This window comes from Arvicanthis niloticus, chromosome 28, assembly GCF_011762505.2.
Source record: "Arvicanthis niloticus isolate mArvNil1 chromosome 28, mArvNil1.pat.X, whole genome shotgun sequence".
Taxonomy (NCBI): Eukaryota; Metazoa; Chordata; class Mammalia; order Rodentia; family Muridae; genus Arvicanthis; species Arvicanthis niloticus.
The window spans coordinates 27,078,121-27,095,030 of record NC_133436.1 but is presented as its reverse complement, the minus strand read 5'-3'; the positions used below and the strand labels follow the sequence as shown (position 1 = coordinate 27,095,030).

Here is a 16,910-nt window from a genome sequence, read left to right as displayed (position 1 = left end):
TTACTTTATCAGGAATGAACGCGGAACTGCTGAGACAGCAGACTTACTGTGGACAAAAACAAAACAAAAAGCCTTTGTTTAAACAATCCATGGTGCTTTGTCCAGGCCAGGATCATCTGAAGGTCTGGGTCTATCTTTTGTACGTTAGTAACCATTAAACATGGGGAAAGGGAGTCCTCTCTACCTATTGAGAGGCAATGACGGTTCACTTTTCCCAGCACCTGATTTCTCTTTCACAGGTTATACCACAGAAAGCACTTGTGGTTACTAGAAGACATCAAGTCCAATGGGGACACTAAGCTGTGCTCTTTGTCCACAATTCCCATTCTGTTGGCACCACATTTCTGTCTCTGTTCCTCTCTATTTCTTAATGAAGGATTTAAGGCCTTGCCTCAAGTCAAGCATTTTTCCCCCTAAAGATAAAAATTCCATATTTAATGAATGCCAAACACATTTAAAAACAGTGGCTTCAATTACACTATCATGTCCTTTAGAAAGTCAACCTAACTCCATGTATAAGCACTGGTCACAGATTAGCAGCCGAAGTCGTCTTTCTCACCAAACAGCTAATGATTCCAAGGAGCCACATTTCTACCAAGCTTCCAGCACCTCTCTTAAGGGAACCACATAGTTTCTGGTTCCAACACAAACTACCACTCTCCCGTTCCCTAAGAAGACACAGGTCACACCTCTGGCACCATACATTGTTCCCAGATTCACTGCCTTTCAACTGCTCTTTCAAAGGTTACCAATGGCTTCCAAGAAACCCATTCCAGAGCCTCAAACTCTTCCCACGCATAAGCACCAAGATGCCCAGCCCATCCTGATGACTTTCTCTTTCCACAGTTACTCTCTTGAACCTTTTATGGCTACAGCTCTTTAAAAATATAAAACAATTTAGGCTTCCAGGGTTAACTGAAACCCACGCCCCCAGCCTGCTTCATCCCTCCTCTCGCTACAACCTTACAGTTGTTGGCTCTGACTCAGCTCCCTGAAGTTGTAGATGATGGGGCTTCCACAGATGGAGTAGGATTTCTAATCTTATATGCTAGACTGTGGGCTGAGGATACACAGGACAAAGTCCTGTTACTAAAGTTCTTGCTTTAAGGGGTGAATACATGTGAAAATGCAGTTACTCCACTGTTTTAAACCTGCTTGCATAGAGAGCTATAAGGTTCTGTGGGAGTGTGTACAAGGGCAGAGAAGGGCCACTCGGAAGTCCAGAAGAGCTCTGTGGAGATTCAGATACCCATGGAACTATCAAAGAGGGGCAGTGTGAAGTGCCCAGGTATGAAAGGTCATGGTTCAGAAGGGCACAGATTGGATTGTAATGTACTACTAGGGGGTGGGGAGGGGACAAACTAGCATTCTAGTTAAAGAACTTTATCAAACTTCCCTGTAAAAATGATAAGGTAAAGAGGGGATATGGTAAAGACCGTAAAAGAGGGCATGAGGTACATGAAAGAGAACAGGTGATTTGGTACAAGGACATAGACAGACAGCAGGGGTCACTTCACACGGGTTGTGGAGTTAAAGACCTGAATAGGAGCTAGAAAAGAATTTCAAATGAAACAGAAATGATTAAGTTTATGTTTGAAAGCCTACGCCCAAGGGTAGGGTGAGGCTCAATAATAAATGCCACCATCGTCAACATCGTACCAGTTATTCATATAGTCTTATCTCCCCACCTGGTCTAAGCTGCTGAAGAAAACAGCAGTTACTCATCTTTGGCTCTTTTACAATATCCAGCCCAGTGACTCACTTGCAATACTTGGCTTAGAAAAAAAATGTATGAGAACAGAAACTTGATTTCAGATGATTTGTCAGGGCTTGGGCTCAGCAGCTGGTGTGTCTCTGTGACAATAACCTGCACATTGATCACACAGGGTCCAGCCAATCAGAATTCTGGAGCTTGGGGAACAAAAACATAAAGAGATAAACCATAGGCTGTTTTCCAGAAGCCAAGAACAAAAAGGAGATATGATTCCCAAGATGGCCTTGCTATGTACTAATTAACAGCTCTGAGATCAGAACCTTCATCTCTCATCTCAATTTCTGGAGTATTTATTGATTACAGACCAAGACTCTAATCTATTGCTGCTGTGCTTGAGGAAAACAGGAGAGCTATGTTTCACATCTGTGTTCTGTGGGGTTTTTTTGTGACTAATATTTTATGGCCACCTTTGCCCCAATTTTACACCCATTTTTCTGTAAACTAGAAAAATGGGAGCCAGGCGTGGTGTTGTGTGCTTAAAATCTCAGCACTCGGGAAGCTGAGGTAGGATGTTCACTATTACTTTGAGATTAGCCTGAACTATATAGTGAGTTCAAAACAATCAGGCTAGGCTGTAAAGACACTATCTCAAACAAAACAAAAACAAACAAAACAAAAACAAAAAACCACCCTAGAACACAATTTAGAACAATTTGTAAATGAATTACTTGTTCATAGAATTTAACATGTTTTTTTCTTTAGCTAGCAACACTGTGCTGTTTTTTTTTTTTAATATCTCAATGGTCTTCAGGAAGTCAGAAGCTAGGCAGAGTACCTACAAGTGGTAAGTTATTTATCTGTTATTCCCAAGCCTTTATAATTTTCCCTTGTAATTTATACCTCATAGATTTTAAGTCTATTGAGGTACTAGAGCCTAATATAACCTTAGAAACAAACACCAAATGGCATTAAAATGTACCAGTCACACCTGATACCACACAGATCTTCTTTGTGCCTCTTGCACTAATTTGAATGCTAATGAAATCTGGGTGAGTGAAGATTCCAGAACAACTGTGAAGCTACCTTGGGCAACAATGCATTCATTGGAATCTCCTAAATGAACTGCCTCAAGAAACCAAACCTGCCTTGGACATTAAACTCCCAGGGTGAGTCCTGTCCCTGTGAACTCTCTGGAAGTTGACAGCAGCTAAACAAGTCTCCTCAGGATGCACTGAGATCACAATAGGCCTGCAGAGTGGACATCCCTCATCTTCTAAGGGCTTTGGTTTGTCTGACTACAGAATATGAGAGGGCTGACCATCAGACTGACGGGAACCTACAAGATCTCTACTGTAGGTGTTATTCAGAGGCTGTTGGGAAATGGGGATGACATGAACCATAGCATCATGACTATAGCTTTCAATGTCAACTTACATCTCTATTCCTCTTCTTCCTCCTCCTCCTCCTCTTCCTCCTCCTCCCACAGTGCATGATGGGAGTAAATCATTTAAGGGATAGTACCAACTAAAACATGGCAGCCATTTCAGAAAAGGGCCTATGTTCTACTCACTTATATCTGTATGTCACCATACTAAATTAAAATGTACCCCTCCTTCCACAGATACCTTTTCCACAATGAGGGGCAGATACTTTGAGATTCCTATTACAGGATCTCCAGGACAAGAATCTATTGCCCAAGACACAAAATATATCTGTGAGGTCTCAGAGACCCAAGTCCAAAAAAGACAGATGCAATTGTCAGTCTGTTGAATCAGAACCAGAGAAAAGACTGGATTGAGAGACCTTGCTGAATCTACTCAGAAATCTGGTCCATAGAAAGCTATCCTACATTAGACTTTAAACATACACTTCTCTCTAAGCATCTGAGAAAAGTGGTCTCTTCACAGCATCACAGATCCACAGCTCTGTCCTTTCAGATGTAATGAAACTCTGACTTTAAGAGAGCATGGGCCAAACTGAAGACTCCTTCCTCCCTGTGCTTGCACTTCTGAATCTAGAGCCATGGAGCAAACTGACCTGCTAAAATGCATTTCTCTGCAAGAACATTCCTGATACCAACAGCAGATGCTCTGTGAACTAATTCAGGCAGCAGTATACACAGATACAGTGACTAAACTGTCTGTTAATCATACTGTGAGAAACTGTATTTATATCTTCCAAGTTGAGCTTTTTGGAGAATGAACATGATGCCTTTATTTCAGTCTTTAATATGCTCATTATTGTTAAATAAAGTCTGAAAGCTGTAGAGAAACAAACAAGGACCCTCTCTTGGAGCCAATCCCTAGCTTCCAATCTCCCTTCCCACTCAACAGAGATTCTTTCTAGAAAGCTAAAGGCCATGTAGATAAAATGTGGTTATCAAGAGGGTATCTTTCATCAAAGCTGTCTCCAGTAAAGTCATAAAGGTTCATATACTTATGGAGTTGTCTTAGTTAGGGTTTCTATTGTTGTGTAGAGACACCATAACCAAGGCAACTCTTATAAAGGCAATGACTTAATTGGGGTTGGCTTATAAGTTCAGAGGTTCAGCCCATTATCATCATGGCAGGAAGCATGGCAGCATCCAGGTAGGCATGGGGCTGGAGGAGGAGCTAAGAGTTCTACATCTTGAGATGCAGGCAGTCAGGAGAAGACTGGCTTCCAGGAAGCTAGGAGAAAGGTCTTAAAGCCCACTCCCACAGTCACACACTTCCTTCAACAAGGCCATAACTACTCCAACAAAGCCACACCTCCTATTAGTGCCACTCCCTGGGCCAAGCATATATATATATTCAAACCACCACAGGAGATAAAAGGGGTAAAATCTTCTTCGAGTTCAGTACAGTGGTAAGAGAATTCTTCAGGGACAATGGAATCCACCTTCAAATCTCTTTATTTTCAGTAAGCCAGATGTCTTATTAAATAAAACAAGGGGCTGAAAAGGTGGCCTCATGGGTTTGTTCCTAGCATGCATACAATTACAACCATCCATAACTCCAGCCCAGTGTCTTGGCTTCCATAGGCACCAAGCTTGCATGTGACCCAAAAACAAGTATATATATATATATATATATATATATATATATATATATATTCCAAGAAACAAACCAAACAAACATTAAAATAGTATTTTTAAATCTAGGTAACATATATCTTCAAGGGTAGTAAATCATAATCTAAATCACTAGTAGCAAATGAACAAAACCAACATTTGATCTAAGAATGTGTCCACTCTGTTTTAGCAAGCTATCCAGAGACTGACAACAAATACAAATAATCTTCACTACATTTTGAGCAGTGAAAGTGCACAAGGGATCCCCTGCTTCCAGATGTGCCATGCGCCATGTTAGACATCTGGAAAGACCAGTCTTCCTGTAATGTGGAAGTAAAGGACCAAGGAGGAGATGATGGAGAACAGGCCTCCTGGTACTTTCATTTTCAAGATTCCCTACACACCTGCTACACCTTACCTACAAAGCTGCCTGAGTAGTTAGGACACCAAACCGGGCCCCTAAAACTGGAGAGTGGTTCACTCTAAGACTCCTGGAGTGATGATGGGGATGGAGGCACAAACTAATGGTTCCAGCATGGAGGAGGCTATGGCAAAAGTCTAGTAGAGACTACATAACAGAACAAGATGCTGTCTACATAAGTAAGTGAAGAGACAAGCAAGCAAACAAGTAAGTACAAAACTGATGCTCAGATAGTAAGCAACTGTATCAATTACCTGCCTTTGGACATTAACTTAAACCGTACTTCTAAACACCACACTTTTCCATAAAGGTGTGGACTGACCACTAAGCATTTCAGCATTTCCAGGTTACTTTAAGAAGTATAAGTTTGGTGTTTATTTGTTAACCTATTAGTACTCACTGTACCATTGCCATTTGCACTTTGTAATCTTTAAAACTCAGCAGATCTGGCTTCTCTCCTACAGAAAGGGACAAAATCATGCACAAGAGTACTTGAGTGATAACAAGACAGCACTCACATTTAGCAAAAATGATTGTTACATCTTTAAAGACAATGTCACAGAGAGATTAGAGGGAGAATGAAATAGATTGTACACTACAGAGAATTATATTTTTCTATATTTTTGAGCAAAAAAAAAATGTTCTGGGAGAATTAAACTGATAGCTCATTCAAGGCCAAGTTTCCACAGTAGGTATAAATGGAGATACTCAGTATGTCATACTATGTGTTCACGTTCAGCTGTCCTCTCAAGTGTTTCTCCATCACTCTGAACCTTCACTGGTGTGGAAATAATGGATACCCTCCTTTGCTTCTCTCTGTTTGCTAGATGATGTGGGGGAAGAGGGACATGAAATTCTGAGTGGATCAAAAGTGATCAGAAGTAGATACAGAACAGAAAAGAACTGAGTCAATCTTTGTTGTTTCATCCTATCCAGCCGTGATTGTCAAAGTCATATTTAAAACCTCAAAAAAAAAAAAAAAAAAAAAAAAAAAAAAAAGGCTTAAAATCCCAGACTTTAAATGTCCAAGAATTTCCCAAAGTTATTAATTTTGTGACTAGAACATCTCTCTGATGAAACTGTTGCAGGCTTTAAAGAAAAGAAAAAAAAACACAACAACTGACCGAAATTATCTTTTGAAAATAAAATTTCAAATTTTGGCAAAACTTGGGGTGATGATCTCTCTCTCCTGTGTGGTACTGAAGAATCCACAGACAAGTGCTCAGCCTTCTAAGGGAAGGAAAGCCCTGATGTGAGACTTGAAAATACATGAACTTGAGAGTGAGGCATAGTTTCCTGGAGAGTGATCAAAAAGCAGGTCAGCCTGAATATTCAGACTCAAGCCACACCATCGTAGAGAATCTCTCTACAAGCCAGCCCATGTAGTGCTTGGCTGCTCAGGAGCTGGGCAGAGCAATCTGAGCAAAGCACCACCTCCCTGACTTGTCCTGGGAACAATGCCACCATCTCATTACTTATGTGGTGGAGAAAGGTAAGCTATATTAAGTAGAGGTGCTGCCTGCTGAAACTAACTAAAGATGACCCACTGGGGACTGAACGGTTCTCCACTACAGTTGGATTTAAGTACACTAAGCAATCAGTATCATGAAGGTGATTAAGCTCAAAGTATAACCCGAAAGCCATGCAAATGAGCACAACTGACGCTGTTCTCATTTAAGCTTGTAGTCATTGAACATGTGAGTTACCCTCGCTTAATGAAAAAAAGAACCTGGTAATGCCCTAAGTTTTAGAGTCTAAAACAAGACACACTAAGACACATGAGATAAGCTATGCATTGGGAAAGTCAAGGGGAAAAGAAAGTAGGCAAGATGGTTCAGCAGGGAAAGGGGCTTGCCACTAAACCTAAGGACCTGAGTTTGATCCCCAGGTCCCATATGGTGAAAGGGAAGAACTGCTTGTATAAGTTAGCAGGTTGCCTTCTGACCTACACACATATGTATGCGGACAGACAGACAACAGGTGATCTATCAGATAGATGCAAAAACAATTCAAGGAAGAAAAAAAAAACAGCAATAATTTTATGACAAATCTACTGCTTGTCTGAAGATCTCTGAGCAAAAATTATCTGATTTTTTTTCATTCCCAAAGATCAGTTTTGGGCATATCTTGTGAGAAGTTTTTGTGGTGTGATTTGTATTACAAAGTACAAATTCTAGGATAGTCAGGATTCTGCCTTCATATTCTACACTTGCTTCAGAACAATAAATTCCCAATAAATAGCTATTAAAGTCAGTTTAACAGAGCAATGAGTACCACAGCCTAAGGAGATCCAAGTGGAAGTCCTGGTTATTACAACTAACTTTGTGGTGATACCACAGGTTTACCTTTATGAATTATTGCTTCATCTGGGTGCAGAGTGAACGCTAGAATAATTATGAAAATTAAATGAGATGAAATATTCACTGGGCTGAAACTGGTTCTTGGACTGTAATAAACCAGCGGTTTTCAACCTGTGCAGCGTGACCATGGCGAAACACATTTCTCACAGTCTTAGGAACCGAGACAGGGCTCAGTAGAAAATTTACTGTTATGAAGTAGCAATGAAAATAAAGTTATAGCTGGGGTTCCTGAGAACATGGAAAATATGTGTTTCCTGATGGTTGTGACCCACAGGTGGAGAACATTGTAATAAACTATTTAATAGACAGGCATTGGTGTCATTATGCTAAAACATTAACAAACAAATCACTTAGAAAATGACGGATACGTTAAGTAATAATTCTCACAAAGCCAGAGGTTCCTCGAAATGCTTTCTCCTTGGGTCAATGACAAAACTGTTAGGGTTTCAAATTTACTACAACTGGGTAATAGAAACGGTGTCCAGATTCATTAAATTTCAAGTAAATCACAAATACTTCTTCAGTTTATTTATGTCCCTGGATCACATGATAAGAGATCTGATAGGAATAAATAGTGCCCTGTAGGGTAAGAACTTTGGTGTGTTGTTTTATTACAAGGTGTCTCCAACTGACAACTTTCCAAGTAAACCCTGTCCTTCAGAAGAATCCCCTGCTTCCCCCCCCCCCCCACTTTATGGCCTTTGCAAAGACCCTTTCACTATTCATTTGCTGTTTTCAACATCTACTATTTGTTAGAGTCTTACAATCTCTGTAGAAATGCATGACTCTTATACTTCGCAGCCACTGCCAACAGAATCTATGGTCAGAAGAGCCCTGTTGGGCATTACCCAATTCTGATACCTTGATTACTTGGCATCACGGCAAAGTTTACATATAGAAGCACCCCCGTCCCGCCTTCTAACATTAACCAAACAGAACAGACCATTTAAAAGCACCAGCTTTAGCAAATTTGCTTTCAATACCTACAACAGCTTTAAAAGGCAGTGGCAAAATCCCACGTTAGCAAAAGTTTATTTGGATTAGATTAATACTGAGGGTTGGAACACGTGGAGGGGGTTCTAAGCATCCCCGGGTTCTGTGAAGGCAGATGTGCAAGCCAGTAAAAAGACAGGGTCTTACAAGGATCGGAAGCTTCTCGGCATGTGTAAGGTTGCATTTATGGAGACATTCAATGCCCATACCTCTTCTCTTACAGACAGTGATTAAATTGATGCAGTCAGCTCCTAACCATGAGCAATTCAAGTCCAGCAAGCCCAGAGAGGAGGCTGTCTTACCCCTCAGCACTGATTTGAGGTTGAGCTTGGCTTGGCGGTGCAGATCTTCCACACAGGGGGGTCTCGTAGCGGGAAGGAACACATTCTCCTGCTGATGCCATGGTGCCGTGTAGTGGACAGTCCATCGACTCTCCTCGTCTAAGTTGGAAACTGCTACAGAGAAAAAAAGAACAGATTCGCATGTCAGTTGATGACTCTGAATTTATGCCATTAAGGTAAGGTCTCAGCCACCAGGCATGGCAGCTCATGCCTTTACTCCCACCATTGGGAGGCTGAGGCCTGAGGATTGCTACAAGTTTGATGCCAGCTTGAGTTACATCCTGGGTTCCAGGCCAGCCTGGAATACACTGAGACCCAGCTTGAAAAACAAGAGAAAGATAAGGCTGTGGCATTTAACACACCCACAGGCAAGAATCTGCCAGGAACAAAGGAGCAACCTCCAGAGAGACTCCATCTCAGGCTTCAGGGGTTTTATCCACTGAGCTATATCTACAGAGAAAAAGCGAAACTGTCCATCTACCACACAACACGTTCACAGCAGTGCTTGCTCAGGTTCCTGCATCTCAACATCAGGACTCCTCTTCCTGCTCCTGTCTCAGAAGGATGATGGACAAACTTCACAGAGACTTCTCATTCCTGTTTATCCACACACACCAAACTCAAATTTACCAACTGTACAAGTCCGAAACAAATTCCCCAACCACGAGGTTGGAATCAAATATTTCTCCATTGAATAACTTTAAAACACCATTGTCACAATTGTAAATGAAAACTTTAAAACCTAGCATGTTTTCAGTTCAAACACCATCTGTGCTATAACATTCTCTCATTTATGTTTTCATGGGATACTTCTGTATTAAATGTTTTTAAAATCTCAAATACAATTGACTTTATCTAACGCAAACCAATTCACTTGCAATTTTTCAATGCAAAACAATACAAAACCTTGCTGGGAGGGACACCAGCAGAGACACTGAGCCTAAGATAAATTTCTGAGATAATTTTCTACACTCCACTAGAGCTCGGGATCTCTTTGTTCTGTATTTCCCATCAACACTGACTATCCTGGAGTTCAGGTGGTGTCTAGAAGCTGGCAGCACTCAAACACATTCATCAGCAATGCTTCAATACTTTTTACATATCTGCCACATGCTTATGCATAGGAGAGACTAGACATATGTAAAAGCAAGCCTCTGAACAAGGCATTTACCTGGGTGGCAAATCTAACTTGTGTAGAGCCAGGAAATGTTATGACTATGAGTCAGAGGTAAGTCTACCCTGACTGTGCCCTGCCACAGACAGTTGCCCAGAACAACCGAGTATATACCTGGGAACTAGATGATAAAACACAATCTCAAAAGAACATTAAAAGAAAAATAAATGAAATAATGACTCTGTTTGAACATACTTAAAATTAACTAAACACACCCTATACTGCAGTAATTAAAACTACTGTAGAGCCCAAATGGACTAGGGTTGCTCCATCAAATAAGCTGTATAAAATAAAGCAAGGCTATGGTTCAGACAATGAATTCTTAAGGAGCCCCCAGAACTATTTCCATGGAAGAACGGTGCCTTCTTTAGACTGGCTCCCATACACCTAAAACCCACCAAACTAACATTTTTTCCTGCAGTTACCACATTTTAAAGGCCTATGGATCTCAAAAGACTTACAGAAGCTACCTTCTGTATAAATTGCTAAATGGTAATCAACACTGAGAACCAGATATAAAGCTAAAAACCAAAATGCCGTTTTCTGTTTATAATGTTTGACAAAGATTGGTATTTAAACTAGGTTCCTACTATTTTACATATTGAACAAACATTCCGCAGGGTTCATAACACCAGCAGCCTTAATACATAAACTTCTAAAGCATGGTCTTCACTCTGCCTTCTGTGAGTGAACACAGAGAGTGACACAGCTCCAAGCAGCCAGAGGTTCCTCAAAGTACACACAGAATTCATTAAAATGTTTGCTAATGTCTATTTATTTTAGAGTTTTAATTGCCTTATATGTAAAAAGGAAATTTTTTCTCTTTGCTCATTACAAATCAAATCCAAGTGATGGAGTCTGAGGCCCTGTAATTGTACCATCAGCCCCAGAGCACAGATACAAACTGGCTCCTCTGAAAGAGCAGCTGTCTCTTCCTACTGTACCTGCCTCCTGCCAGGGCAGATTTGTATCAGTCCGTCCGCAGACAGGCTTCGAGCTAGAGAGATGCAGAAAGTGAAGGAGAGTGTTGTTCTTTGTTGCAGTCTCCGATCCCTGTGTGCAGAGACCCTCCCTGCACATTTATCCAGGTCCTGTCACTGATCAAAAGGCAACACAAAGCCACACAGAAATAAGCTAGTAGAAAAAAATATCCATGTCACTGTAAAATTAAATTTTCACCAGCATGAAGAAGCACCTAGATTAACGTAATTTAAACTGACAGGAAGTACACAACAAAGCCACAACACAAAAGCTCACTGCTTTATGACAGTCATCCGTCTAGACAGTTTGTCCTCAAGCTCTGAAATCCATAACACAGAATACCAGGGGGCTTTAGAGGGTCATCCCCAGCAGAACTATGTGACTCAGTACACACTGACTCACTGAACCACTCATCCAGCCGAACACTCCAAGATCACACAGAGATCGAGGCAAAGAGTCAACGCAAAGACTCCCCCCTTCCTTGAAGCACTTCTTTTGAGAAGTATAAAAGAAATAAAGCCACATAAAACCCCAAACATAAATACAGACCAAGGGCACATAATACTGCCCAAGGCATTTCAATGACCTGCTATACCACAGAGATTAATTTAAGGCTATTAAGTTATTTCATTGTGATTTCGGCACTCATAAACACACACACACACACACACACACACACACACACACACACACACGTCCCAGAACTACTTACTTTTCTTCTTAAAAAGTTTAAAGAAAGATTTAATCTTTGCATTAACGAAGACCACCATTTCCTCTCTGCAGCACCTACATAGGTTCAGAATTGGAAGTCACTTTTAAACAAAAGCTAGGTCCTCTAGGTCGGTGGCAAGCTGTGCCCCACTGCTCGAGTCCACCCTTCTTCCTCAGGTGACAGTCCTTCGGACATCTGACTACCAAAGCTGCTGTAACTCTGAGGTCAAGTTTATAATCAGGTGGTTACAAGCCATTAGCAATCCTTGAACCAGAAAAACTCCCACTGAAACCTAATCTGAAAGGCGGGGAGCAGCCAGCGATGGCAGGCGGAAAGAGAGAGCCAATCACGGTCCCTATTTGCATGAGCGCTGCATCAAGCGCTCTCATTTCCGCCTCACACATTACAAGTTTCTCCTGTCCGGAGTCCACAAATAGACACATCGCAGACTTTGCTTTCTGGAAGTCACATCATGACGAAATAAATGTGTGCCCCGTTTACACAAGGCCACTGCGTACAACCAGATTTTTTTTTTTTCTTTTAAACAGGAGCCAGTAAGTCTGAATGTACTCCCACTCTGGGTGTAAAGGATGTGAACTGATACAGGGGAAATGAACCAACCTTTGTTTCCCAGCCACGCCCCCAGGCTCTGCCTCCTACACCAAGGGAACTTTCATAAGCAGCAGTAGAGCTTTAGAATAGAATCACCCAGAGGCTTTGAGAGATTGACTTAGTAGCATTTTTATGCAAATGAGGGTGCCCTGTCTTCTCACCCTTACTGTGCTCAGCATTGGTCTTGGGAAGTGTGATGGCATTTACATCTAGCTGACACAACTCTTAAAAAACAAACAAAACCTTTTAACTTTCTCACTCCGAAGGAGAAATCAGATACATTACTGGAATTACTTTAATCTCTTTTAAATGCAGTAATTACCTAACAGCCTGGTTCTAACAATTCCACCCCAGCTTTACTGGGTAGTAGCTTTAAATAAACATTATTTGGATTACTCTTTAGCTCAATGTAACTGAAGGGAAATTAAGGCACTGTTAGAAAAATACAATCCTAGAACAAAGAGATACATGTGAAAAACTGAAGAAAACAGATCAGGAACCAAAGAGGAATGCAGGAAAAGTGCCCCACACCTCACCCCATTCCACACAGATCAGTCTGTGAAGCAATTTAACGGACCTCTTAGTTCATAGCTTGGGGCTAGACTTGTAACTGAATGGAAAAATGTAATAATCCTCTAATTCAAAACATTTAGTTTATAACAAAAGCTCTTAGTCAAGAATAGCAGTTTATATATATGGGGCTCCCCTTAGGGAAAGCTTGGTGATGGTGGCCCCTCAAATTTCCTGACCCTTTTAACCATACTTTTTGAGCAGCAAAAAGCAAACAAACAAAAACCAAGAAACTAACATCATTATCACACACAGAGGAATTCTGATGTGTGTTCTTTAGTCATTTACACTTAAAAGTCATCAAAGTGTTACATGGCAAATGAGTAACAACCAAGACTGTAATTCAAATTATATGGCTGTCTTCAATTGAGAGCAAAGTCCCCCTTCAGATGTATCAGTGACTGTGACCTTGCTCTGTGTGTTATGTTAGAGACAGGTAGAGTTCCGGAAAGAAGCAATCCTATTCACCATCTACAAGTTTTTCAAGTTCAATGTCACCACAACAACTTTCCAAGTGAAAGTAGAGACTGTTCAAGCGAGCAAATCTTGAATACACAATCCTGTACAACACACAGCTATCTGTGTACACAGAAATGGACCACAAACAGGGATATATTCATTAAATAGGTAAGTATCCAGCACCCGCTAAATTCTCCTTCATCTTACAATATTTGATGGGAAACGATAGTCACGTGGCAGATTAGGGAGTAAAAGAAAAGTCTGACAAAAAGAGAAGAGGACGGGAAGAGCAGTGGATGGGTCTTGATGGAGTTTTAAACAAGTCAGGGTGGTCCTCCTGAAACAATGAGGTTTAAGCACCGACTTAAAGAAGATTCAATAAAACAGAACACAAGTGATAAATCCCACTGGCTCTCATTTTTAAAACAGAGGGCTGCCCTTCACATCTCCAATCCACCCCCATCCCTCCACCCTACCCCCACCCCCCAAGTAGTCAAAAGAATGTTTTTTCCCTTCTTAGAAAATGAATTGTAACAAGAGTCAAGCATGGAGCAAAATCCTTCTCTCTCCGGACTGTCTGGAGATAAGTAGCTACAGCTGAGGGAGGTAAGGCCCTATTTGTTACACACCAGTCAATGGTAAACTCAGGGATAGGAGACAGGCTTCAAGCCCCAGATCCAGGGGCACTTCATCTTCTATGTATGTACTGCCTTCAGGCAACAAACCAGATAAATTTTCATGTTTATTAACTGTTGCACACTGTTATATCTTGGCACTATACATTTTATTAACTATCAACTTTTATTCACTGTAAAGTCTTTCCCAATAATACTGCCATCTCACACTTATGGATTGGCCCAAGAGCTGGGACATATGCCTATCATATAATTTGGATGCCGTCCTGCCATGATTCATTTAAGCAAATGTCTAGTATTTTGAAGTTGCTTAGTTTATATATTCAACAAGAAATATATGCTTCTATGGTACTTCCTATTCCAGTTATAGACAACCACACTAACAGCAGCAGAAGCAAAACATCTGTAATGTCCTAGACTCTGGAAACTTGACAGAATAGCACAATAATGGAGACTCTCAATTCTGCAACCACCAACCTCCTGTTCCAAGACAGAAGCTGTGCACAGAGGAGACATTTAAGCTTTGGTCAGCTGGACAGTGGAGGTAAGGATAGTAGTTTCATCCAATGTTATTATCAGAACTTAAGATATTATGAATGGTAAATTCCATTCACTATCTCTTGGTATGTGGTAAGCATTTGTGTTGATTAAATGAATACACAAATAAAAATCAGGAAATGACTAAGCAATTAATAAAGAATTATACTTATTTTAAAAATTGCATTTGTGTATGTGGTGTGTGTGAGTGTGTAGTGTGTTTGTGCATATGTGTGCATAAAAGGACAACTTGCAGAAGTTGGTTCTCTTCTTCCATCATAGGAAGCCAGGGATCGAACTAAGATCATCAGGCTTGGTGACAAGCACCTCTACCTGCTGAGTCATCTTGCCAGTCCAAGAGGAATGCTTATGTAGAGAAGAATCAGCTTTGCTGACACCACAATTATTTGTCTTCTAGCCTCAGAGTTAAACTGTCAGCTCCTCAAATAACTGCTCTGACAATTGCCCATAGAGCATTTTTTATCACCTTCACATGGAAGTTTTCACAAAGCTTCTCAGGATAGAAGACCTGAGTTTGATTCCCTAGCACCCCTATGAAAAAGGCAAGTGGATATGGCGGTGGATACCTATAATCTCAACCCTGGGGGAGCAGAGACAGGAGGATCCTTGAGGCCTGCAGAGCAGCCAGGCTAGCTGGTTCAGAGGGAGATCCTATTTCAGAAAACATAAGGGGGAAAGTAATGGAAGAACACACTCAACTTTAGCCTGAGGCCCCCACAAGCAGGAACATGAACAAACAAAATGAAAAATAAGTAAATGAATTTAAAAAAAAAAAAACCTATGCCTCAATATTGGTTAAATAATCCTGGTAGAACTGTGATGGCCTAGCATCTGAACTCCAATAATCCTATTGACTTATTCTGATTCAGAACTTTGGAATTCTGTTTCTATTACTGTGCTATGAAATTTGTATTCTTATTTATAAATAAGTTCCAACTTTTCTGCTTATACTTTTTATATTAATAAAATTTTCTTAGTAGTAAGTGTTATATTTAAGGTTTTTTTTTTCTTAGCCAGAAATAGTACCACACATCTTCAGTCCCAGCAGTCAGGAGGCAGAGTCAGGTAGATCTCTAAGAGTGTCAGCCCAGCCTGGGCTAAGCTCGAGTTCCAGGATAGCCAGGGCTACACAGAGAAATCCTGTTTCAAAAAACCAAAATAAATAAATAAAAATAAAGTTTTCTTTTTTTCCTTCTAGGTCAGATATGGTGTTATATGCCTCTATGTTCAGCTATGCAGGAGTCAGAACACTTGCTTGAGCCTATGAGTTCAAGTTTAGAACTGCCTGGGCAAAATAGTGAGAGTATCTTTGTTAACAACAAATTTTCCTTGGGGCATCATGTTATCACTCCCTCTGGTAGGTATATCCAACATAGCAGCTAAGAAAACACATTAACTATGACAGTGGTTTATGTTCAATCTTTACAGTTGTCTGCTGAACACTTATTAGTTCCTTTGTGTGTCCAGAATAAAAGTGCATTCCATGTGGCCACAGAGGTGTACGTGCCTACCATCCCAGTACGTATCAGGTTCAAGCAACTGTCACTGAATTCAAGGCCATCCTAGGCTACCTAGAGAAACCCTGTCTTATAGTCTGGAGATAGAGCTCAGTAGTTAAGTATGTGTATGGAATGCTCACAAGGCCCTGGATTTGATTGCCTCCTTAAATAAATAAATAATAAGTAAATAAATAAATAAATAAATAAATAAATAAAGCCAAAAACAAAAAACAGCAACAGGGTTTCTTAGAAAGTTCACAGTCCAGCAGGGAAGACAAATCCTAAAAGATACAGATGGTAGTAAAAATGATTAAGACCAGAGAAGTGAACAAGAAATTCCTAATGGAAATGATGAAGGACCCCCAAGTTTATTTAGAAAAGGAATAAACAGCTGTGATGCTACAGAAGTGGGGAGGGGGTCTTCGTGAAGAAGTAAAGGGAGGGACTCTGGTTAGACTCAGGTCTGCATACCATGCTGTAAGGAGGACTATAGTTAGACTCAGGTCTGCATACCATGCTGTAAGAAGACTCTTGGGACAACAGTGAGAGAAGGACAGAAGAGGACAGGACAAGCAGTGGTTAAAGAAAGACACTAGGAAGCCTGTTGTGTGTACCATCCATCCTAAAACATGAGATCTGGAACTCATTGACAGCTAACTGTCTTCACAGTGCTGCACTCAGCCTATGTTCTACAGTGGATACACTCTAAGCATCGGAACATCTCAAACATAAGTGGTCCCAAATCTGAAGCTGCTTGAGCTCCTACATACAGGGCATCATCAGTGGAAAGCTCCATACCTGCCATGAGCATGAGACGGGTCACAGTCAA

The 16,910-nt window shown here is 40.8% G+C and overlaps 1 protein-coding gene across 8 annotated transcripts in view; it reads right to left on the bottom strand.

Annotated features, from left to right (window-relative positions):
• Positions 1-16,910, bottom strand: part of Nhsl1 (NHS like 1) — a 230,844-nt gene that overhangs the window by 56,200 nt on the left and 157,734 nt on the right. For 5 of the 8 annotated variants that reach the window (XM_076926937.1, XM_076926941.1, XM_076926939.1 and 2 more), the window contains exon 2: positions 8,843-8,995. In XM_076926937.1, the coding sequence (XP_076783052.1) occupies positions 8,843-8,995 (153 nt within the window). Of the gene's footprint in view, positions 1-8,842; positions 8,996-11,748; positions 12,126-16,910 lie in introns of those variants that run through there. The other 3 variants (XM_076926938.1, XM_076926940.1, XM_076926943.1) reach the window with 2 other exon arrangements.